Here is a 23,206-nt window from a genome sequence, read left to right as displayed (position 1 = left end):
TGGTGAGTATAAGTTTCCTACTCACCGGTAAGTAAGCAAGTATTGTTCCTAAAATGGGATCTGAAGCTTTCTTAAAAGCCCAATGTATTAGCATATGGGCTTAACTATGGCGGTTGGAGTAAGACAGGATGAGACCATTCACTATAGCAGTGGGAGTTGGGTCGGATAAGCCCATTTGTTGGCCCAAGAAGAAATCGCTAGACGATTACGTCGTTGGAACGTTTATTAAAATAGCATCAACATACCTCAGACAGAAGAGAACTCATTGATTTGCGCAATTTTCATCCAACTCGCTGGCCGTTGGTGGGCTCTCTCTCTACTCTCTTTCTCTCTCTATAAGTATAGAGTAGATTCTACTATGTTTCTTTCTGCTCTCACTTAAATCTAGGGTTTCAATTGTGGTTTGAGATGGTGGAGAGAAGGAAACCTTTGGTTCTCTCTTCAACGAAAGCCCTCATCAATTCCGTTCTAAGTTCGTCAAGAACTAAAGAAGGAGATGGAGTTGACGGAAAAACCTCATCGTCGCTGCAGTTACCGGCGGGAATTCTCCAATTATCGAAGGACCGAACTGACATTTCACTCCCGAAGGTGGCCTCTCTCGACGACTGTGTCTTGGTTGGGCTCCCCATTTCTATTTTCAAGAAACTATCGATAACTTCAGGATCACTGGTACGCTTCTTTATTTATTTTCCTGATTCCTTAGAATTTTGCTACAATTTATTAATTTATGACCTTGTTTGGTTTTCCAAAAACAAAAGAAAATATAAGAGAAGAAAACATTTTTTCCCCTTGGTTAATACGTAGCACTCACACCCAAACATCCTCCACCGAAGAATTGTTTGCACCCAAGAGGAGTCTAACCTTATACCTGATGCTTTAAATGTATAATATTTTATGTAATCTTGGTATCCAGAATGTGAAAGATTTGTTAAGACTCAATTGATCAAAATAGTTGTATTAGGCTCAGATAAGTGGATACTTTTGTTTTCTTGAGTTAAAGATAATTAAAAGATTCAGATAACTTTTAAATTGAGATTCAATATCCGAACCTCTTTACTTATTTACAGTTTATCAGGAACCAACCAGAGGATATAGAAATTTTCTAATGTTGGGCTTGGGAGCACTGAATCTTGGATTTGGAATTGGAGGAAAGAGTGAAAGGAGCGGATTCAGTGCTCCCAAACATTTAAGAGAACTTTATTTTAGTTCATGCGTTACATGTGATGATTTATTGATGCATTCAGAAAGCTTATATTTGTGACAGATTGGTATTTTGTGTGGGTTGATTCATGCACTGTAGAAGAAGGAAAAAATCATTTATTCCCATACTATTGCAGAGAAATATAGAAAAAGAAAATATAGCACTTGGAACATGCAATAATCAGGGGTTGTGCTTAATTTCTTATCCTTTTGGTGTGACTTCTTGATATATCACCAATAAACCTGCAGCTAAATAAAGTATGGAAATTCTAGAACGTAGTGGGGGTGGGAGCGGATATCGTAAGAGCCACATTTTTCTTTTCTTTTTTTCTTTTTTTTTTCATTTTCTTTTCCTTTTCCTTTTTTATAAGTCAGCATTACTGATTACTGGTGCTGTAACTCAATGGCTCTTTTCTTAACAGGTTCAACAAGAAATAGAATATATATCCGACAAACATATAATACCCCATCAAAAGTATGGACATTCCGCGACAAATATACATACTTATATAAGCTGAAAAAGTGTGGATTTACATGTAGAGTATGCTCATGGAGCTGCAACAAAAATTAGTGGCTTTAATATGGATATTATTAGTGTAAATTTTATCAACAGATTGGATGTTATTTATGCATATTTTGCAATATTGTTTCTTTGTCGTTACTTAATTAGCCTTATTCTTTATCTAGATTATCATCTACATAATTTTTTTTTCTTTGGTGTCCTAGATTGATGAAACACTTGATTATTTCCTTTTTCATTTTCTCCTGCTAATTATGTATTAGATACTTGTCAAGAATGTTGAGACAAACGTACAGAGAATTGGCCAAGCTGTCGTCCTTGATCCTCCCAAGACCCATGAACACTCATTAGATAGTAGATTACCCTTTTCCCAGTCTTCTCGTGTAATGCTAGTTTTTCCTTCATATAGTCTCCCTCAAATTCATAGTGTGTTGTTGGATCAAGAAGTTGCCTATCTATCTCCCCTTCTGGCATTTAACCTTAGTTTGCATGTATCGTGCCTGAAATTTCTTGTTCACCGGGGGAAAGAAGCTTTGGCATCTTTATTTGAGGTTAACATGGATGATGAAACAAATGGAAAAGGGGGAGAAGCGCCTATCATCAGTGTAGGACTCGAACCTTGGGCTTTATTACCAAGATATGCCTCACACTTGAGGGTTTCTTTTGTGAAGATACCAGAATGTGGTACCTTTGAATCACTTAAAGAAAGTTCGTCTATTGAAGCTGAAGATCGTCAAGAAATGATTGATCTGGCATTACATAATTACTTTGAAACAGATAGATATCTTGCCAGAGGTGATCTTTTCAGTATTTGCATCAATTGGAATTGCAGTTCAGCTTTGTGCATTCCATGCAGCCAAAAGATGCAAAATACCAATGGCACCATCATCTACTTCAAGGTGAATTTTTCTGTTCTTCATATTAGCATGAGATGTCAAGGAATGTCATGACACAACACTCTTATGTGTAAGTAGTTTCATGGCCTCAGGTTGTGGCTATGGAGCCCTCAGATGAACCAGTTCTCAGAGTCAATCGTAGTCAAACTGCCCTTGTGCTTGGAGGGAGTGTTCCTTCTGCTGTTCCTCCAGATTTGTTGATTGCTGGACCTAAAGGCATTGTGCCCGTACAAGGAGACACAGTAAAGACTTTGGCCTCCATACTGACACCACCTCTGTGTCCATCAGCACTTTCATCAAAATTCAGGGTTGCTGTTCTGTTATATGGTTTGCCCGGTGAGTTTTGTTCTTTACAATTTGTTGTTTAGATTTAAAGAGATTTTATTTAAAATAAGTAAATAAATAAATAATTGAAGGGCTTACCGAGGGCGTTATAGCCTAATGGTATATCCTCTACCTCTCAAAGTGGATTGTGAGGGTTCAAGTCCCCATAGGGGCAAAATGGGGGTGTGAGTTTCTTGCCAAGGAAAAATAAAAAAATAAAAAAAATTTGAAGAGCTTCCTGACAATGTTGCTGATCAGGAAGACAATGCTTTAACCTTAGGGAACTTTTGTTAGACATATTTTGCAACACAGAATCAAAGGAGGAAAAAATGAAGGGACTACAGTGGCTTGATATCCTGAATACTGGATTCGTAGACAAGGTTTGTGAATAATTGTGGCGACTATTCTTGAATAGCCTCTTGTGAAACAGTCAAATGTCATAACTTCTCAATTCTGCTATTACACACTTATTTTTTTTCCTAAATGGAGGAAAATTTTATAGATATAAACAATATAGTACAAGAGGAAAAGTGAGGGCATACCCTTACAAACAACACAAGATCCTTGAACAAGGAGCACTATCAAGGACAAGCCCTTGAGCATACTAGAAAGAAAAGAAATCAAATGATATCTTGGAGGCATACCCCTAAGACGTCCATCACCTCCCACAAAATACATTTAACCAACACACTGGATTCCTTAAAATTATCACAATGTAGCCTATCATTCCTGTCCCTCCACTGAAAATATAAAGTGGCAGTAAAGAGCATTCTAGACATCTTGTTCTTGACTGATTTACCAGAGAACTGCTGAGAAAATACCATAGTCAAGTCCTTAATTGATTCACACCTCTGTAAGTTCCAATGGCATATAGAAGACAGATGCAACCAGACCTGCCATGAATACTCACCCTGTCACCCACAAAATAAGTGATCCCCATGCTCCACATTGCTGAAGCATAAACAGCACCTTGATACAAGAGATATTCCACTTTGCTGCAAATAGGAGTGAGTTAGAACCGAGTTCTGCAACACCAAAACAGAAAGAGTAGACCATCGAGGTCTACCCCAATCCCAACACAAATTACACCAGAAAACAGTATGCCTCTTGACCCTGCAAGCATTCCAAGCATCCTTAAAAGTAAACATTTATATGCATGCATATGACTGTAATTGTTGGTATTTACTGATTCAGAACTTTTTGCAGGGTGTGGGAAGAGGACTGTGGTTAAATTTGTTGCTCGCCGTTTGGGCCTGCATGTAGTAGAATACAGTTGTCATAATCTGATGGCATCCTCTGAAAAAAAGACGTCCATTATGCTATCTCAAGCTTTCAATGTGGCTCGCAGGTACTTTTGCTCATTTTAGTTGCTCTTAGCATGATCCATGCATGTCGTTATGTAACCAAAACAAAAAAACAAGGAAAAAAGAAGAAAAAAAATGTTGTTACATTACTTAAGTTCTGTAGTGTCATAATCTTGTGACTCTTTGAAATAACTGATAGTTACATGTAAATTTGAATTTTTTAATCCATTCCACCTTCATCACCTTTCAACCCCAACTCCCAATAAAACAGAAAAGAAAAAAATAAAAGGAATATTGAAGAATATAGAATCTTTCTATCCTTATCTTTCTTGTTTAATTGATTTTTTCTTCTGATCAATTTAGGCGAAGTCCAGATAATTATTTCTTCAAAAAAATTTGTCATTTGGCTTCTTTAATATTTTGAATTATCCTGATATGTTGGCAATCGGCGGATACTTAACTCATCTTGCATCTCATCCTCTCACTTCTTCCATTTTTTAATTATAAATGGTTCAATTTCATCTTGATTTGGTATTGGGGTTCATTTTCAATTTTTTATTCTCCTATTCTGCTGTTCTTAAAGTTGAAATGTATGAGCATTGTTGATTATCTATGGTAGTCACCAGTACAGAACATGAATAGAAGATCAAATGGATAAATATTTTGAGCCTATCAGCCTTTAGTGTGTCCAATTAGATATCTTCTAGAATGATCAACAGCAGGTAATTTGACATATCCAATCTTTCAACGCTCAAAAGTGAATCCGGGTGAAAATCAAGAATACAGAATACTCTAGCATGGTCCATGATCAAGTTGAGGTGGTAGATGACCACCTAACAGGTAGGACTGTAGGAAACCTCCAGTAATAGATTTTGGCCATGCATATGTTTCGTGTTTCAATAATAATTTAGATTGCTTTTGCGTTTGTGATACTTATTGTAGGTTGTTCAAGCTTCTTATTCCTCGTTAATTAACTTTTTAATAGATATTCACCCACAATTCTTCTTCTCCGCCATTTTGATGCTTTCCGGAGTCTGGTCTCTCACGAGGGTTCACCACATGATCAAGCTGCTATTAGCTCTGAAATTGCATCTGTTATCAGGGAATTTACGGAGCCAGTTGTTGAAGATGAAGACATCTATTGTGAAGAAAAATCCAATGTTGATTCTGTAAGATTCTTTTTGTTTTGCCTTTTCAGTTCTCTTAACTATTTTTGTACAACAAAAATTTGTTCATCTCACGAGGGAATTTTATTGTATTTGATTATAGATACTATAAGTTATAACCTAATTATAATTGAAAAGATTTACAATTCTTTCTTTCTTCTTTTATATATATTTTTTGTTCGCTTGAATCCTAGTATGCAGCTTTTAATTACAGAAAGCAATAAGCGTTAGGAAAATCTTCATACAGTATGCATCCACAAAAGGAAAAGAAAAAATATATGCCCCTTGGAAGCTCCTCCAGAGTTGATGTACACCACTTGAAAATTTTGCTTCTGAATTTACTTCTTAGCGGAATGGATTTGACCAGTGAATGGAAGATTCAAGTTTCAACAATTTATTTAAAGTGACTAAAATAATTCCAATCGTGATGGATCACTAAGCCTCTATTGAGATTTGGCTGAATTTTTCATCTTTTAGCCTCTTTTAGAAGACCCTTCAGGAAAAAGAGAAAAAGACAAAGGAAATAAGTGAAGTGAGTAATTTGCGTCACATAATACCTCTCTCATAAAATCCTCTTTCTCATACGGCTTTCAGTTCGAGAAATTTATTGTACAATTATGATTATGCCGAAATCAGAAGGTTGCAACTAGGACCTAGAATTCCTTAGGAGCACCCGCCTAACTTTGGGATGAACAGGACTTCAGGATTCGGAAAAAAGTTGAAATGGAAAAAACTATTTTTCTTAAAAATATTCATAGGGTATGTCTTCTGTTATATTTTGCTGATGCAGCAAGTGAACAGTGCTGAAAAGATAAGCAGGCATCAAGTGTTGTTAGTTGCAGCTGCTGACAGTTCTGAAGGTCTGCCACCAACTATCAGACGCCGTTTCAGCCATGAAATCAGCATGGGTCCTTTGACTGAAGAACAAAGGGTCGAAATGCTGTCCCAGTCACTTCAACATGTTTCTGAACAATTTCCGGATGTATGTGAATTATACTCTTTCTGTTGTCTTTTTTATATGGAATTACGATGAGTTTGACTCCTTTATCCATTAGATCCAAAAAATAAAATCCCTTCACTGCCACCTGATATCTCGAACATGTACTTCTGACCCAACATGCTGAGGGTTCTGGTCTGTGAATTTAAACCAGATGCTAAGAAGTAAGGTTGATCTCTAGTTTTTAATGTACATATATGTTTCAAGTGTCATGTTGAAATTTACATTTTTTTTTTATCAGTAAAAAATAACGTCATGGTACAAGCATCAGATGGAGTCAATTTTTGCTTGGGATGTATATGCTGAACCTTTTGGCAAATGATTTAAGATCTCTATATGCTACATTTTCGTTATGTACGATCATCAAGTGTTTATCTTGGTGGTTGTTATGGTCTACGCAAATAGATTTTACATCTTTTCATGATAATAATTTTATTGGTTATAACTTGTGTACTGTGGTCATGGCTGTTGACTTTGATGGATCAGATTATTTCTTCTTGCAGACTGCTTCAGAAGATCTTCTAAGGGACATAGTTGGACAGACATCTGGTTTCATGCCTAGGGATATGCGTGCTTTCATTGCTGATGCTGGTGCAAATTTAATTCCTAGGCAGGATATTAAATTTGACGAAGTTGAAGCTGAGGCCTTTGTTGAAAAGGGTTCTGTGCAGCACAATAAAACATGCGATGTTGTACCTCGAGCTCTGGGTAAAGAAGACTTGGCAAAAGCATTGGAGCGATCAAAGAAAAGAAATGCATCAGCTTTGGGCACTCCAAAGGTTGAACTAAATAGCAAACTAGATCACCAAACCCCAAATAAATAAATAAAGAAGAAAGAAAGAAAGAAAGAAAGAAAAGCTGACTCTGTTAACTTAATTCTGTGATGTTATGTTGGTTTTCTTGAGGTCAATGTCTACTCTTTTTAAGAACAACTGTGGCAATGAGTAGGCAGTTTGATGTTCTTAATTGCTGCTTATCTAACAGATTATTGAATCTAGATTGTCCGGATTATTTGCTGTAGGTTCCTGATGTGAAATGGGAGGATGTTGGTGGGCTTGAGGATGTCAAGAAATCAATTCTGGACACCGTTCAGGTATGCTCTTCAATATCTCTACTTCGTCTATGGAATATTTACTGCAGAGTTTCTCGTTGATTGATTGATTTGAAAATTTTGTATAAAGAATTATTTTTTAGCTTGAAGGGGTTTCCCTCTGTTGATTTTTGTTTATGACTTAACCATACACCTTTTCGCCAGTTCATTAGAATAGGACTGTTTTAAATGGAGGTACATTGGCATAATTCCTTGAATTTAAAATTTAACTGTACCACACATGATATAATAAATGAACAATTCATTGCAAGCCATTTCATATTACAACCACATAGCTGTTATTTAACATGCCTTTGCAAAACATCAACTGTGTGCAGAAAGTACCTCGCAAGAATACGTGCCTTCGGTAGTTTCCCTGTGTATTGCCATAATGCCTTTTTCATATCCATTATCCTGTCAACTTTCACCCCGGTGTGCCAGTTTCAACCATCCACGTTTGCAGAAAGGCCTTTGTAACTCATGTGGGATGATTTATCAACTATATAGCTTGCCAATTTCATCATGTGGGTTTTGAAAGTCTTGGTCTTCTCAACCCATATGCAAAAATGTGAATCTCTTTTGTCTCAGAGCAATTGAAAAGGACCAAGTAGAGGGAAATAAGTCAGACTAGAGAACTTAAGGGTAAGGATTAGTCTTTCACCTTTCTAAGCGTTAATAGTTTCCTTGGGTGTATTTTAACAATTGATGTACAAAATCGTTTCAATATAGTATGGAGCCATCAACAGGGATGCCTAGAACAGGAAACTACCCTCTTTGCAATCAAGATCCAAGAGCATTCCATGACATTTAGCGTCATGCATACCAGTTAATTTAGAAACTTGAGAGATGGCTGCAAAGATCATCAGGTCCAATCAAATAAGCTGTAACTCTCAGGCTGTGAATGTAGTGAATGAAAGAGAAGCAGATATTGCGTGCAACTGAAGCCAAGTGATTGGTGGCACCCTTGGTCTGGCTAAATATCCATCTCTTAAACCTTCCTCTTGAACTATTTTCAAATGCCTACTTAGCACTTATCCTACCATGCATACTTAAAGTTGACACAGTAAGAGATGTGGTGACTGGCAAAGTTTAATATGATTAACAAGAATGGAATATCGTCTGGAGTTTCTTCACGTATGAGGGAAAAGATTGATATTCTTATTGTCCTTGTCTGTTTCATGCCAAGATTAAGATGAATTGAAGAATATTCAACATAGGTTGCATGATATATTATTATTGTCCCCTGAGTTCATCATTAAATTATGCTTATACATTCATGGATCCTTTGAAATAAGAGAAGCTGGGAAGACGAGTTAGTTTGTCCTCCTGTCCTTTTGGATGATGTTTCGCTGATGCCTGTCATTAAATCTGTAGCTACCTCTACTGCACAAGGATTTGTTTTCATCTGGGTTGCGGAAACGCTCTGGTGTTCTTCTTTATGGTCCTCCTGGGACTGGAAAAGTAAGTTTGAAGCACCTACCTTTATATTGTTCTCAGCATGTCATTTCTTATCTTGGATGTTAGTATGCTTCATAATCTGTGCTGCTGTTAAATTTCAGACTCTGTTGGCGAAAGCTGTGGCAACAGAATGTTCCTTGAACTTTCTCAGCGTAAAAGGGCCTGAACTTATTAACATGTACATAGGAGAGTCGGAGAAAAATGTGAGAGACATTTTTCAGAAGGTAAAATATTCTCTTTCTTATGGTCTACCATCGGGAGGTAAAAGCTAAATCGCAGTATTACGATGGATTAATTTGGTTTGATGATATAAGCTACTTCAACTCACAATTTGTAATAACATTGCGCATCATTTGCAGGCCAGATCAGCACGTCCCTGTGTAATCTTCTTTGATGAACTTGATTCCCTTGCTCCAGCAAGGGGTGCTTCTGGCGATTCGGGTGGTGTTATGGACCGCGTGGTTTCTCAGGTAAAGATAGATGTGCTATTATTTTGACAGATTTCTTTTTTTATTTTATTTACTTTAATCAATACAGTTGCTTAATGTGCTAGACCTCCCTTGTTACCAGATGCTTGCAGAGATCGATGGCCTGAATGACTCTGCACAGGTTACTTATACTACTGTGCTTAATTCTATTATATATACATATATATGTGTGTATTTTTTTTATCCTTCTGCTTCTAGTCAACTGAAACCAAGCCCCTTCTCTTGCTGGTTTAACAGGACTTGTTTATAATAGGAGCGAGCAACAGACCAGATCTTATTGACCCAGCCCTTCTACGGCCTGGCCGATTTGATAAGCTCCTCTATGTTGGAGTTAATTCTGAGACATCTTATAGAGAGCGGTTAGTTTTCTTCTCACTTTGCTTTTAATGATATATTTTATTATATATTTAATACATTCATTCATGTGTGTCATGCTTTCCCATATCTTGCAGGGTCCTTAAAGCACTAACCCGAAAGTTTAGATTGCAAGAAGATGTTTCCCTTTACTCAATAGCAAAGAAATGCCCCCCAAACTTCACTGGTGCGGACATATATGCCTTGTGTGCAGATGCTTGGTTTCACGCAGCGAGGCGCAAGGTGAGTAATTTCAAGTCATCCTTGCTGTGGTTGATCACCATCATCATTTTCAGTGTCAAATTAACTCTAACTTTACAAATCTTTTTCCCAACTATTTGGCGTTGGCTACATGAAACGTGATATTATGAATGACCAACAAAATATTATCTACATCTCTCTACCCTTCTTCGTGACACAAAGAGTGGAAAAGAACAAAAGCATTTTGTGAGGTCTCCGACTATTTTTTTTTGGAGGGTTTTAACTACTACGAGATTAACTTACCTTTGCAAAGCATTGCTCCACATGCCTATTCCTGTGCTGATTTACTGTTTGAAGAGTTGCCAACGGTGGTTTATTAATTATGTTGTAGGTTTTAGATCCACATTCAGATTCTACTTGCAGAATTGATGAAGCCGACTCTGTTATTGTTGAATACGATGACTTTGTGAAGGTATGAGGTAGTTACTTTCTTGAATGGGTTGATGTTAGCTAACCAATATTTTGAAAGGACAAATTGATCGCCTTAGGGCCCTTTAACCAATTCATATAGTCTGCAGTACAGTGCCTGCCTATAATAATTTTAATTTGAGGGTAGAAAAGTTTTTTCAAGTTGTCATAATTTCTACTGTGTATCAGAAATAGAATAGGGAAGACATACCTTTGTCTGTGATGATTTGAGTGTTCTGACCACTTAATTGTCAGACACCAATTCATGTGACAATAGTAGTCTGACCAGTTAATGATCATGGCTACGTTTCTTCTAAAAATTGGAGTTGGTGATGTTATTTATTAATATCATCTTATAGTACCAATTTTTTTTTCTTTTCTTTTCTTTCCTTTCATTTTTATTTTTTTTGTTGGGGGGCTGGTATGTGTAGGTCTTGGAGGAACTGTCTCCATCACTTTCTGTAGCGGAGCTCAAGAAGTATGAGCTGTTACGGGATCAGTTTGAAGGAGCTTCAAGATGAATTTTGTTTGTCCTGCTCAATGATCATGGTCTGCAAGGATACTGCAGATCTTCTCCTACAATACACAAGTATTTGATGATTCTTTAATATAAAGGTACTGTATATTTGAGGCTGAATATCATTTTTTCCTTTTTCCTTTCCTTTTTTCTTTTCTTGTTGGGAGGTGGGGGTAAGCAAGTTCGTGTTGTATTAATATAATGGGATATGTACAAAGTTAAAGGGGGCCATGCTACCCTGTCTAAAAGAACAGATTAAGATGCACAATATCTTTGCTTCAAAGCATAAATGGAAAAAAAATAAGATGGCAATTGGAAACAGTTAGCAAAAGTGTAGTAAATTGTTGGCAGCAGAGCAAGCAAAAAAAAAAGGACCATGTAGCATATTGCAAGGTTCATCCAGTATGTTTATATTCATGCATTCTCTCTCTCTCTCTCTCTCTCTCTCTCTCACACACACACACCCCGTATATATACACACACACACACACATGCGGATACATAGTTACATGCATACTTCCAAAAATGTATATACGGATGCTATATAATTGAAAGTGAAAAGTTCCTGTAGAATGAACAACTCATAAGCACATCAGCTAGATGATGAGTGTTTATCTAAATCCAAACGAATGCAGACTTTATAGCATTTGAAGCTTCTATATATTCTTTAGTGATTTTTTTCGTTCTTAATAAGCTTATAAGCACATCAGCTAGATGATGAGTGCTTATCTAAATCCAAATGAATGCAGACTTTCTAGCATTTGAGGCTTCTATATATTTCTTTAGTGATTTTTATTCATTCTTAATAAGGTTGTGTATCTTGTGAAAAAAAGTAATCTGTGAGAAGTGTAGTTAAAATGTTTCTGCTTAAATGGTTTGGCAGACAGCAAGAATGAAAACATCCTTGATTTTCAATTGAAACCCCTCATTGCACTTCTAAAATACCTTTGCATCTCCAGAGTCTGTCTTTAAAGTCTGTCTAAGATTTTAAATTTTGATTGTCATTAATCAAGCTCCTGATGTTTCAAAGAAACTTGTTCTAGATACTAATAGGAAAGAAAATTTGGTTTATGAGACAATTAATTACTATAGTATTTCAAATTTTTTGTTTTCTTTCTGTATTTATTTTAATTAGCTAAGCAAACTGTTAGGTAGGAGTTTTGAAATTGCTTAAATTATGCACTAATTTAAACCTTGATTTAGCATGCGGCATTAAAAAGAAAATTCAATTTCTAGGTTTTTCTCTATCATTTTATACAGATAATGTGTTAATCTGTCCGAAGCTGTAAATTAGGATAGAGTTTTGCATTTGATTAACTACTGAACTTTCTGCCAAAAGTTACCTAATAGGATCTTGGTCACGAGTAAATGAGGGGAACAACTGAAGTGACAACAACAGCAGCTTCTTATAAATAAGTAGGTTTGATGAACTGTGCTTCATTTATCCTCTTTTTGGCAGAACACTTTATTCTCTTTAACATTTTTGTGCAGTTGACCAAATGAAAATTTGATCTGTGTGTCACCTTTTTTTTTTTTTTTAAACATTTGGCATTTTAATCCTTTCATCTCATGTGTCACAACTTACCTACTCTAATCCTGTGGATCTATTTTATCCATACTGGTGGAGTTTTATGCATATTTGTATTTAGTGGACTAAGAACCAGAACAAAAGGCATATTGGTATTTAGTGCTGTAAAGTGTTGTGACTGAGTGGTTGAGTAAATTAGGTCTAAATGAAGATCAGGTTTATCAGCAATTCAATTGTTACTGATTATTGATGCTACAGATAATCGTTGCTTCTTTGGTGCTGAACGTCAAACCCTTCCAAGATCAGTGTTGGTTCCTTCCAAGATCAATGTTGGTTCCATTAACGCAGGCTGCTGTGGATAAATGAGTTTGAACTCATGTTCTTTCACTGGGTCATTTGAGCTTCTGTAACGCTGGATATCCGTAATGAAGCAACCCTCTCTCTCTCTCCACACACAATTTTAATGTTGTTTCATTATCAGTAGTCTGATTATTTAGATTCAAGGACATAAATTATTGATTCAAAGATAACGTAATTGGAAATTTCACTGCATTTTTTTAGAAAAGTGAGGTCAGGGTCTGGCCTCAATAAAGGCATGTGTGTGAGCGTCAATTAAGAAAAAAAAAAAGTTTCTCAGGGGTGAAGAAGTCCATAAAAGAGATCAGCACCGCCCAACTAGCAACTGCTTTCTTATTTTTCCTACAACAATGATATTATCAAAGACTTGTATTTCTTCCAACTCCAGTACCCCCAAAAGGCTAGTTGTTACCTATCACAGCCTCAATCAAACCTCCAGATTACGCAACTCGTACAAGAAAACATTAGAGAGCAACGTAGTGAACAGCAAAGAAATTGGAAGTTTATGTACTGAATTCTTTTGCTCAAAAATTGTACAGGAATAAAAATAGCAAAAGCAAGGTGGGCAAGGTGGGCAATTACTGAAAATTATAATTCAAAATGCAGCATTGCCCCGAAATGTCCGATGGTCTCCTACTATAATCCCACTCAAGGTAATTGATATTTGCTGTCACCCACGCAGAACTGGCTATATTACTAGTGAAATCACAAATGTGTATACGTCTCCTGTTTTCAACTACCAACATCAACAAAAAAAAAAGAAACTGTAATCATAATGGCAATCATCATCATCATCGCATCTTTCATCTCAATTTACTGTGTCAGATTCACTCTCAACGCGTCATCTCCAATTCATTTTTTAATCACAATGAATGCCCAATCGTAGCTCACTTTTAAATCAACAGATTGAATCACGCCAAATAACGAAAGGTGTTAGGATTCTCCTTGTCTCTTTCCAAATAGTCCCTGGTGATTAGATCTTCAATCCGCTTCTTGATTGCCTTGAAATCGGGCTGCACAAACCACATTCAAATAAATTATTCATTTTCCAATAACGAAATATTTTTCAATGCTTGGGAAATCCACCAACAGCTTAAGAATATAAAGCCCTCGCAATACCATTCAAACACCAAATATTTTCAACTTCATCGTCCTCGGTCCTCATTTGACTACTTAACCATTTCAAACCTTCATAACTAATAAACCAGCAATAAATAGAAAATGAACCAACAATCAAGATGGTCAAAATATTTTGTGCTTCAAGTGATTTGAGTTCAAAAAAATAAAAAAACTGGCTACTAAAATTGGATTGGGAAATCAAAGGTTATGTTGCATTATATGTACTAGCAACATTTATTCTTTAGCCAGTACGTAGCATATAGAGAAGGGTTATGTGTCAGTACCTTAAACATCTTGCTTAACTGCTCAACGCACTCCATAACCAACTGTTGATGACCCAAAACTTTGCGAGACTTCATTATGCGCACAATCGCAGCGTCAATAGCATAACGTCTGTCCTTGTCAACATCTTCAACTATCCTTTTCCTTTCATCCACTGGCGGGAGAGGAATCTGGTCCAACAAATATAAAAGTTCAATCATCTCAATTATTAATTTTTTATTATTATTACTATTCTTCTTCTTCTTTTTTAGTTTTTTTTTTGTGGGGTGGTGGTCAAGGGCAACTGGAAAAGTATAAAAGCCAAAAACAAGCTCTAACCCTGATCCTCCGCATTCTGTCAGTAAACTTGGAGTTGAACTCGAAACTGTCAGTTTGAGAGACAGTTCTAGAGTTTGGCTCCTTGATTAGAATCTTGTATTTGGCGCATGACAGAGACTGGAGCAATCTTATCAAGTCATCGTCAGCCAAATTTAATTGAGTCTTGATTTCTGAATAACTCAATTTGTCGGAAGCATTAAAAAGCAGCAGAACTGCAGCCTGAAAAATGACACAGCATAAATTCGAAATCAGAATCTAACACACAGTTGAGACATTAAATCTAAGAATAGAATAAAGTAAAATTCACATGGGAACTTACCTGATAGGTACCCAAAATCAGCTCAATAGTTTTTTGCTCAAATTTGCCGTTTATGTTGCAAGTCCCCAATGAGTAAATCCATGTGAGTTTTCTATGTTTTGTTTTGGTTTGATAAAATTCCTTAAAAACTTCAACACACTTCACCTGAAACCACCAAAGAGAAATCCAAAGAGGAAGTTATGGTTTCCATCTTCATCAATGGGAAAACTGAAACTAATTAGAGCAGATGGCATTCCAATGCTTGTAGGAGACAGGGTGGATCCTACCATCTCCTCAGGGAGGCTGAGATCAGAGGATTTATAACTTGGCCAGAATCCGGTAGTAAGGACGGTAACAGTCAAATCAATCCCAGGATTTGCAATCGTGTTATTGGCAAGATACTCCTCAAAGTGGTTCTGATTTTCCTTTGCCAGTGTCAGATCTGTGACCTGGGAAAAGAAAAAAGTACAGAATGTCTAAAATCCCAACTGTGAGAGAAAAGTACAGGAACTCAGTAAAATAATCACAAGATCAACTAACCATCCCCTCCATCTTTGATGTGAACTGTCCACCACACTGCTGCTTCAACTTTGTCAGGATCAGTCTTTCATGATCATCATTCGCACTCTTGTCAAAAAGTAGACGACGAGAAAGCCTTTTCCTGCCACCAGTCATGACAACCAAAAACGAAACATCAGCTAATCAAAGCACTGGTCTAAACATGAGGAGGTAAACGCCTACTTAAAAAATAGATTTTACCTGTAAAACTCAGCAAAGAGATCCTTATCACTAACATAAGCAAGCAGCTTGACCACCTGCAGAATTGAACAGTGAATTTAAACACCCATTACAAAGGACTCAGAGAGAACTTTATATGACAAAACTAATTGAAGACTACCTTGTCTAGTGTGTCTTCAATGGCTTCATCACTCAATTTTTCACTCCCACCCTTCTTGAGGATATTATCACAAAATGAAGCCAGTAGTTCTGCACTGGGCGAGCCGCCAACAGCTTTGTTGCAAAATACCTCAAAAGCTTCTTTCAGGGCCTATAAAAGGGCCAATAAAGGGGGCAGTCAGCCAAAAATAAAAAAGAGGAAAAGAATACCCGAACGAATAGACAAATCTCAACGGCATACCTTGTGAAAGAGAGAATTGCCCATAAAACAGTCATTAACATATGTCATATACTTGTCGTGGAGCTCAATCACTTTTCTGACGAAGACCTGAAGAAAAGACAACCACATCAAGTTCTAAGCTTCCAAACCATAACTGCACAAAATTCCTGCATTCGCAAGCTATAAATGATTTACCTGCTCATGCGAACCAGCTGCATTCTCTGCCTGTAGAGAAACAGTAGTCAGCACTTGGAAACACAATCACTGGTGAAACAACAATCTAACAGCCCAAACCAGTATATAATTCATCAACACATCTTACTTGAATTCTTAAAACCCATAAAAACTGCAATTCATCTTCCCCTTGATACACTTATGGCCACTGTTATATGAAGTCTGGCATGTGGACTCGATGCAGCTATGTGTATTCAAAAGTCGGATTTATCAAATCTTTATACTCAAGGGTCACAGAGACAAGGCTAAATGTTCATATTATTTAGAATTTTACATTCACTTTTTAGAGTAAAATAATGATCCCCCTAATATTAAAGCAATAATGTAACAAAGATGGGCCGCAAGTTGGGCAGGCCACAGCCCGGTCCCAACCCAATCTCAACCCAAAGTCGGGTTGGGTTGGGCCGGCCCAATGTCATAAAAAACTGGGCTTTGTCAGTAACCCGAACTAGAATATTTTCTGGTCAAACGGGGGTTTTCCCCCCCACCCCCTGGTTTTTTTTTTTGGGCAGCAATGCCATCTCCAAAGTCAACAACTGGTGTACTACTTTTAAACCTGCAAAATTATTATTATTATTATTATTATTATTATTATTATTATTATTATTATTATTATTATTATTATTATATATATATTTCTCAAACAACATGCAAGTGGCATTAAATTTAATTAAACCCAAGAAGAAGATAAATACAAGTAACAAGGGTAAGTTAACCAATCGAATCGGTCTCCAATATGTGACAGCTGTATTTATATACATATATGGATATATATATATTAAAGACCAATTAGGATACAACTCTTTACACATATGGATACATATATATCAAAGGTTTGAAAGGTAAAAAATAAAAAAAAATTAGAAGTTTTTTTCTAAATTTTTGGTTTTGGTTTGGACTCGGGTTATATATATTTATATATATGTATTAAAGACCAATTAGGATATAACACTTCACATATAAAAATACGTATATATATCAAAGATTTGGAAGGTAAAAAAATATATATATTGGAAGTTTTTTTTAATTTTGGATTTTCGGTTCGGTTCGGTTCGGGCCCAACCCAAACATGCCTGAGTTTTGAGAAAACCCAACCCAATTTGAGCCCGGTTTGTGAATTTAAAAGCCCAAGTTTCAAAATTTCAAGTTTCAAGTTGCATCCCTATAACAGAGTGAATTATAAGAGAGTTTTATAGTTAATTTGAGATACTTTAGATTCATGTCCTACTATGTGTTGGAGACGAACCCCAGACACTAGTCTAACTATCATGTGTCCAACACACGTCATGCATTCTTTAAGAGTCAATAAAACATAAGCTTATGGCTGCAAATTCATTAAGCAACATGTGTACAACGGCAACTTGTGCTTCGTGAACCAGTTTTTCAAAATATGGCACATTCCAAAATGAACAATTTTACCAGGATACTAACCTTGTTACTTGCTGCATCTTCAGCCTGTTGGACCAAGGCTGTACCTTCGGCAGTAACATGCTGCACCATGAAATCCTCAAAATGTCAGTAATATAACATATGGATCTGGTTAAAAAGGATATCATACTCAACAAGTAATGTAAATTTAACAAACCAACGGACCTGTTTAAACATACTAGCAACTGGTTCCAAGCCTTTAGGAATTTTACAGAATAGCCTGTACATCCTAGAGAGATCCTCCACCTAAAGATCAAGTAAACATAATGAACAGATCACTATCTGCAGATGGTCAGGTCACAATTTCTCTAAAAAAGAGAACTAAAAATTCAACTCCAAAAAATACCTTATCATCTCTAAGCAATGCACGGCATCCAGAGTGCTCCTTTTCAAGCAGCTGGTTTGTGTAAACCACCAACAGCTCGTTTTGCACTTTCTGCAAGCAAAAACCAAATGAACAAATTTAACTAAAGCACCCAAAACATCATCACAACAAACTCAGAAAATTCATGACTACCACATCAATACAAAATTTAAATTTTCAAAAGCAAATAATTGAACCATTTTAAGTTTGTCCTTCCATCTATATGTTGTGCCCAAGTGTTTATACCAACTAATGGTGGGTTGTGATGTTGCATATATAAACTTTATATAGTGCACTAGATATGGTGCATGTATGTAGAAAATAATAATATGAATTACATCGTAGATCAAAAGGTGACAGAACCAAAATAATTCTCAACTTGAAATATCAGTTTGTACAACATCAAATATACCTGCAAATTCATATATTTGAAAAAATGAAAAGCAAACCATGGTTACCTATGGCGCAAAGTTCCTACCATCGTGCCTTACTTCTTATACACTTAACATCACACATTAATTACTTTTTAAAAATATGCATAGATAAGATTTACACCACCACACAATCATGTCCTAGGCAAGCAAAGTTCGGGAGTTCAATTATATCAAGTATATTTGTACATCACTACATCTTATGAATCCTACCAAAATTTTGTAATTTATAAAATCACATTTAGAACCATCTATATTAGAGGCTTCAAGAGCAATATCTTGCATCAACATGCAACAGGACAATGATTCTCTTCCAAGTATTACATCACCGTGAATAGGGCACATTTGTGCTAAACAATAAACATCAATAACTATCTAATAAGATAACATTTTCCTTTCCAATATATTTACTCTTAATTTGACAATGTTTCAAGCACGTGGATATATTTTCATTGCTATTATAAGGTTAGGACTTGTTTGATATTTATAAGTGCATATACCTTCAAAATGACATTGGAGGAGCTGTAATTAATACTAGTACATAAAAGCATCCAAATCATCTCCATATGCAAAAGAAAAGGTATCAAGTGATCTATATTGCTTATCAAGAATTCAAGATCCACACTCAAAGGAAGGCATCAAAGGATCTATATTACATTAATTAATTAAAAAATACAAAAAAAATTTTAATATAAAAAATAAAAAACTAACCTCCACTAGCTTTGGTTCACTGCTCGAGTGAAAATAATGAGAAACTCTATCCCTCTCCTTTTTCAAGCATTCCTCGGCCTATTGTTTTACATAATAGACATTAAGAGTCCAATGGGTTGATCAAATATTTAAATCAAATAACAGCCTGTATATATAGATTTACCTTCAACATGTAGTCTGGACAAGAATCTTCCACAATCCAGTTTGATGCTTTCCGAGAGTAATATGAAGCAGTATCTTTAAGCATGTCATCTTCAAAATCATTTTCATAGGAGTCCATTTGTCCCATCCCAATTTCAACAAATATACCCAGAACATTCTTCAGCAAAGCTCTGTCGATCTGCTCACCCTCACGTTCTTGATCAATCTAGTCCACAGGCATTGACAATTCAATCTCAATTGCTAACAATGAAAAGAATCATGACCAATGAAAGAAGCAATGAAGTTACCAGTGTGATAACGGCATCTCTAACTTTACTCCTCATCTCTTGGTAAACCTGAAATTTGAATAAAATAACTTTTATGCCAATATTGACACCAAAACATACAAGGAAAAAAAATTGTTTGTTGGAAACTAACGAGAATTTTATTACAATGTAAACACTGTAGCTCGAGATTTACAAATCACACTAACATCAGGAAATGATGGAATAAAAATAAACTGATAACGAACCAGGTCACGGAAGCAAGTGAGTCCAACTTCATTAAGTGCAGGAAGGGACCTTCGAGCAATAAAATACCGATCAAGATAATGGAAGAACCGTGAAAGCCACCTGACCATAATTTTATGATTTGCCCATCTTTTCACCAGCTCCCTCAACATAAATTCATCATGCTTCTCTCTTAAAGACGGTAAAACCTGATAAAGAAAACTTGATGAAACTGAGATTTTGAGTAATATAGAGTAAAAGAAGACCATGGCCACAAAAAAACCAAGCAGAAACAAATCAATCAACAGAAGTCTGCTGACAGGGAAATAGGAAGGAGGGGGGCAAAAATGAAGCTCCAAACCAAACAAAGAAGGCCATAATATGGTAACATCACAAGGAAGAAATAACTTGGCATAAATTGTAATACTGCATGGAAATAAGATGGATATATGTGATGATGGTAAAAATTTGTATAAAGCTAACACTAATACGTTCAGACAGGTTATCATCACTACTAATTTTCAAGAACAAAAATGTCAATTCTAAAAGAAAAACAACAACCAAGCCTTTACCTAATTACTTGGGTCGGCTACACGAATCCTATGTTGTTATTATGCTCTTTTTAAGGCCATAGCCTCAATCAATCCACATGCTACCATATCTTTCTTTACTAACTCTACTCATGTTAAATTTGGTCTTCCTCTCCCCCTAGTATTACCCTCAATGTGGACTATGTCACTTTTTATAATTGGCACACTTAAAAGGTCTTCTTTGCACATGTCTGAACCATCTTAACCGAATGTGATGATTTATCATTTTTAGTCTTACAGCACATCCACCTCGACATTCACATTTATGTCACACTCACTTTATGCAAATGTTGTTTCCTAGCTGCCAAATATTCGGTATCATAAAGTATGACTAATCTAATAATTGTTTTATAGAACTCCCCTTTCAATTGTAAAGGGATACGCATATCACACAATATATACTAGATTCACTCCTCCATTCAAAAGAAACCTGTTAGAAAAAAGGCTTCAACTGAAAGGGACAGGGAGCAGGGAGATATTCCCTCTGCTCTAAATTAAGGATTGTTTAATCCTGAATAGGCCAGAGGCGACTTAACTACAGATAAAAATCTATCTCAAGAAGGAAGGGTTATCTAGTAATATTTGACTCTTTTTTGCTGGCAGACTGGTAATATAATCAACTCTAAATATTGGAGAAACTAAGCAACAACATGAAATACAGGTACTAGGAAGCAGGTCAAATGATAGCATGTATGGTCATTACAAAATTGCAACATTAATGGATCCGGCTGTGCAGGAAAGAATTACCCAGGATACTGCAGATGCAAAACCCCAGGAGAGATGACCATATTGAAAATTTCTTTACATCTCATTGAGATACTGCAAATTGTTTTCCATTAAACATCATTCATCAGTTCCTAATCTTCTTTTCAACAGAAAACAAAAGCATAGAATATTTCGTTTCTACTTACTTATTCTTCCTTATTATTCATTCAGCACAGTTATAATAACCTCAAAGGTGATTATGCATTTACTTGCTCAAGTCACCAACTCTCATCAAACAGAATTTGCCATCAGGTTACCGACATGCTTATACAAAAGAATAAAAATTATGCTGAAATTAGATGTGTCCATTTATGCCAACATAGACATGCTAAGTTCCTATTCCATAACAACAACAAAATAACAGTATCCCATAATGAGCAACAATTAGCACACAGTAATAATGTTGATAACAGCAACTATCCATTAGTTTACTCACCATTGAATTAATGTACTCTTCAAACGCCTCCTTGTATTTATCATAGAGCTGCTGAGAATAATCGTTTGGGGGCTTTTGTGTGCACATGTTATAGATGGTACTATACTTATATCAAGGAAAAATCAAAGCTCAAGCAACAGTTCTCTTCCAAATCACTAATAAAATGCATGAAGAGACATTAAAATAAAATAGCAGTGATCAAATAACAAGATGACAAGGATACGTATAAAGCATCATATACTCTTCAGAGTTGAACTGTGCCTCTGGCTGCCCTTCTAGAATTTTCTTCAGCTTAGTGATCCCCTTCTGCATAAACTCCCATCCTTCCTCTAACTCAATAGTCTTCTGATTGTTCATTGTTGTATTTACACCACATAACCACAAACTATGATCTGCTAAAAAAATATAATTGAATTATCACCATTGGTCAAACTTGCATTTGATAACAAACAAGACCACAGAAAATCTTTTAGTGTATCAAGCATGAGATATCATGGACATGACTCAAACCTTGATTTCAAAGCTATACATAGTCAGCTCTAAAGATTGTATATTAGTGTCTGTAACACACTGTCTACAAATAAAGTTTGCTACGAGATCAAGTGCAATTTTCATTCAGAAAGCATGTGCACGAGGATACTTTAATTACACGTGCATACACATAAGTACGCATTCATAAATGAAGGTATACACGGTACAAGAATCACAAAATGAAGGTATACAAGTCTTTGTGTGCATACAACAAAAATTAACATGCATGACCAAAAAATACCAAAATAAGTTCTCAGAAAATTTTATAATCTACTTGATCAATCTGATAAATGTATGAATATGAATGGTACACGAATATAAAATAGAATCACAAAATTAAAATACAAAACCGAAAGTACCAAAATAAGTTCTCAGAAAATTTTATAATCTACATGATGAATCTGATCAATGCATGAATACGAACATCATAAACACGTACACAAATATATACTATAATCACAAAATTAACATATAAAACCAAAAAGTACCAAAATAAGTTCTCCAAAAATTTTATAGTCTACATGATGAATCCGATAAATGTATGAACACATACACAAATATATATATATACACACACACATGCAAAACCTAATTTCGATAAGCTACCAGAATCAAATACATAACTGTCACAAAGTCCAGAAAGAAATTTTCACAATATTCTTGTCATTATATGTACTGCGAACGAAGAAAAGACGAATTCCAATACATACATATGAATATACATGTATATAAACATATAATTGATTAGAACACACAACATACACGTAGCAATATAACCGCAGTCTGAAACAAAACAAATCGCTAGGAGAACTCAAAAGCAGTAAAAACCCTAGAAATCAATCCTGTGAGATCAAGATAATGCGAGTAGAACATAGATACGAAACTACTGTTCTTCAAAATAAGATTGATTGAAGCGTCGAATGATCAAGAAATACCGAAGATTTACGTCCAGAGACGCCACGAGACTGGAAATCGCAACGAAGGTCCACCTCTATTACAGAGGGAGAGAGAGAATAAAAAAGAGAGGAGAGAGGAGAAGGATAGACGAATATAAATAGGCTTTC

General features: G+C 35.8%; 2 protein-coding genes across 8 annotated transcripts; one reads left to right on the top strand and one right to left on the bottom strand.

Moving 5' to 3' along the window:
* The first annotated feature begins 254 nt into the window (after positions 1–254).
* LOC132268862 (peroxisomal ATPase PEX6) lies at positions 255–12,985 on the top strand. 6 transcript variants are annotated; one of them, XR_009469384.1, is made up of 18 exons: positions 255–669; positions 1,984–2,619; positions 2,709–2,952; positions 4,147–4,288; positions 5,230–5,413; positions 6,201–6,392; positions 6,911–7,186; positions 7,429–7,500; positions 8,872–8,958; positions 9,057–9,179; positions 9,315–9,425; positions 9,526–9,564; positions 9,681–9,802; positions 9,896–10,040; positions 10,390–10,470; positions 10,898–11,081; positions 12,323–12,399; positions 12,770–12,985. XR_009469384.1 is itself a non-coding variant. In XM_059769738.1 (16 exons), exons 1-16 carry the CDS (start codon positions 409–411, stop codon positions 10,985–10,987), a joined length of 2,805 nt encoding a protein of 934 aa, XP_059625721.1. In that variant the 5' UTR covers positions 255–408; the 3' UTR covers positions 10,988–11,304. The 6 variants fall into 6 exon arrangements, 4 of the variants coding, with proteins under 4 accessions (XP_059625721.1, XP_059625722.1, XP_059625724.1 ...); XR_009469383.1 differs by lacking the exon at positions 12,323–12,399; XM_059769738.1 differs by lacking the exons at positions 12,323–12,399; positions 12,770–12,985 and having other exon boundaries at positions 10,898–11,304.
* A 363-nt stretch (positions 12,986–13,348) lies between these two features.
* LOC132268863 (cullin-1-like) lies at positions 13,349–23,206 on the bottom strand. Of its 2 annotated transcripts, none has more exons than XM_059769742.1 (20): positions 23,078–23,206; positions 21,835–22,003; positions 21,612–21,711; positions 19,844–20,029; positions 19,620–19,667; positions 19,334–19,537; positions 19,171–19,248; positions 18,011–18,100; positions 17,830–17,910; positions 17,668–17,727; positions 16,198–16,227; positions 16,024–16,110; positions 15,784–15,933; positions 15,645–15,700; positions 15,426–15,546; positions 15,173–15,334; positions 14,907–15,050; positions 14,588–14,806; positions 14,272–14,439; positions 13,349–13,881 (listed from the first exon to the last, which is right to left on the bottom strand). In XM_059769742.1, exons 2-20 carry the CDS (start codon positions 21,966–21,968, stop codon positions 13,780–13,782), a joined length of 2,220 nt encoding a protein of 739 aa, XP_059625725.1. In that variant the 5' UTR covers positions 21,969–22,003; positions 23,078–23,206; the 3' UTR covers positions 13,349–13,779. The 2 variants fall into 2 exon arrangements, with proteins under 2 accessions (XP_059625725.1, XP_059625726.1); XM_059769743.1 differs by having other exon boundaries at positions 21,835–22,006; positions 23,078–23,189.

The sequence above is a fragment of the Cornus florida genome, unplaced genomic scaffold (assembly GCF_030987335.1).
Source record: "Cornus florida cultivar Cherokee Brave unplaced genomic scaffold, ASM3098733v1 CherokeeBrave_3.0.0_Hap2_Chr08, whole genome shotgun sequence".
NCBI lineage: Eukaryota > Viridiplantae > Streptophyta > Magnoliopsida > Cornales > Cornaceae > Cornus > Cornus florida.
The sequence above is the reverse complement of the archived record's forward strand: the minus strand, read 5'-3'. Positions and strand labels throughout refer to the sequence as shown.

Coding starts and splice junctions, on each gene's coding strand:
- LOC132268863 (XM_059769742.1), bottom strand. CDS start 21,968: ATGAACAATCAGAAGACTATTGAGTTAGAGGAAGGATGGGAGTTTATG. Junction 20,030..21,611: donor AAGAGTACATTAATTCAATG/GTGAGTAAACTA, acceptor TTTCTTTATCAG/GTTTTACCGTCTTTAAGAGA. Junction 15,051..15,172: donor TCAGCCTCCCTGAGGAGATG/GTAGGATCCACC, acceptor TGGTGGTTTCAG/GTGAAGTGTGTTGAAGTTTT.
- LOC132268862 (XM_059769738.1), top strand. CDS start 409: ATGGTGGAGAGAAGGAAACCTTTGGTTCTCTCTTCAACGAAAGCCCTC. Junction 2,620..2,708: donor GCACCATCATCTACTTCAAG/GTGAATTTTTCT, acceptor TCATGGCCTCAG/GTTGTGGCTATGGAGCCCTC. Junction 8,959..9,056: donor GTCCTCCTGGGACTGGAAAA/GTAAGTTTGAAG, acceptor GTTAAATTTCAG/ACTCTGTTGGCGAAAGCTGT.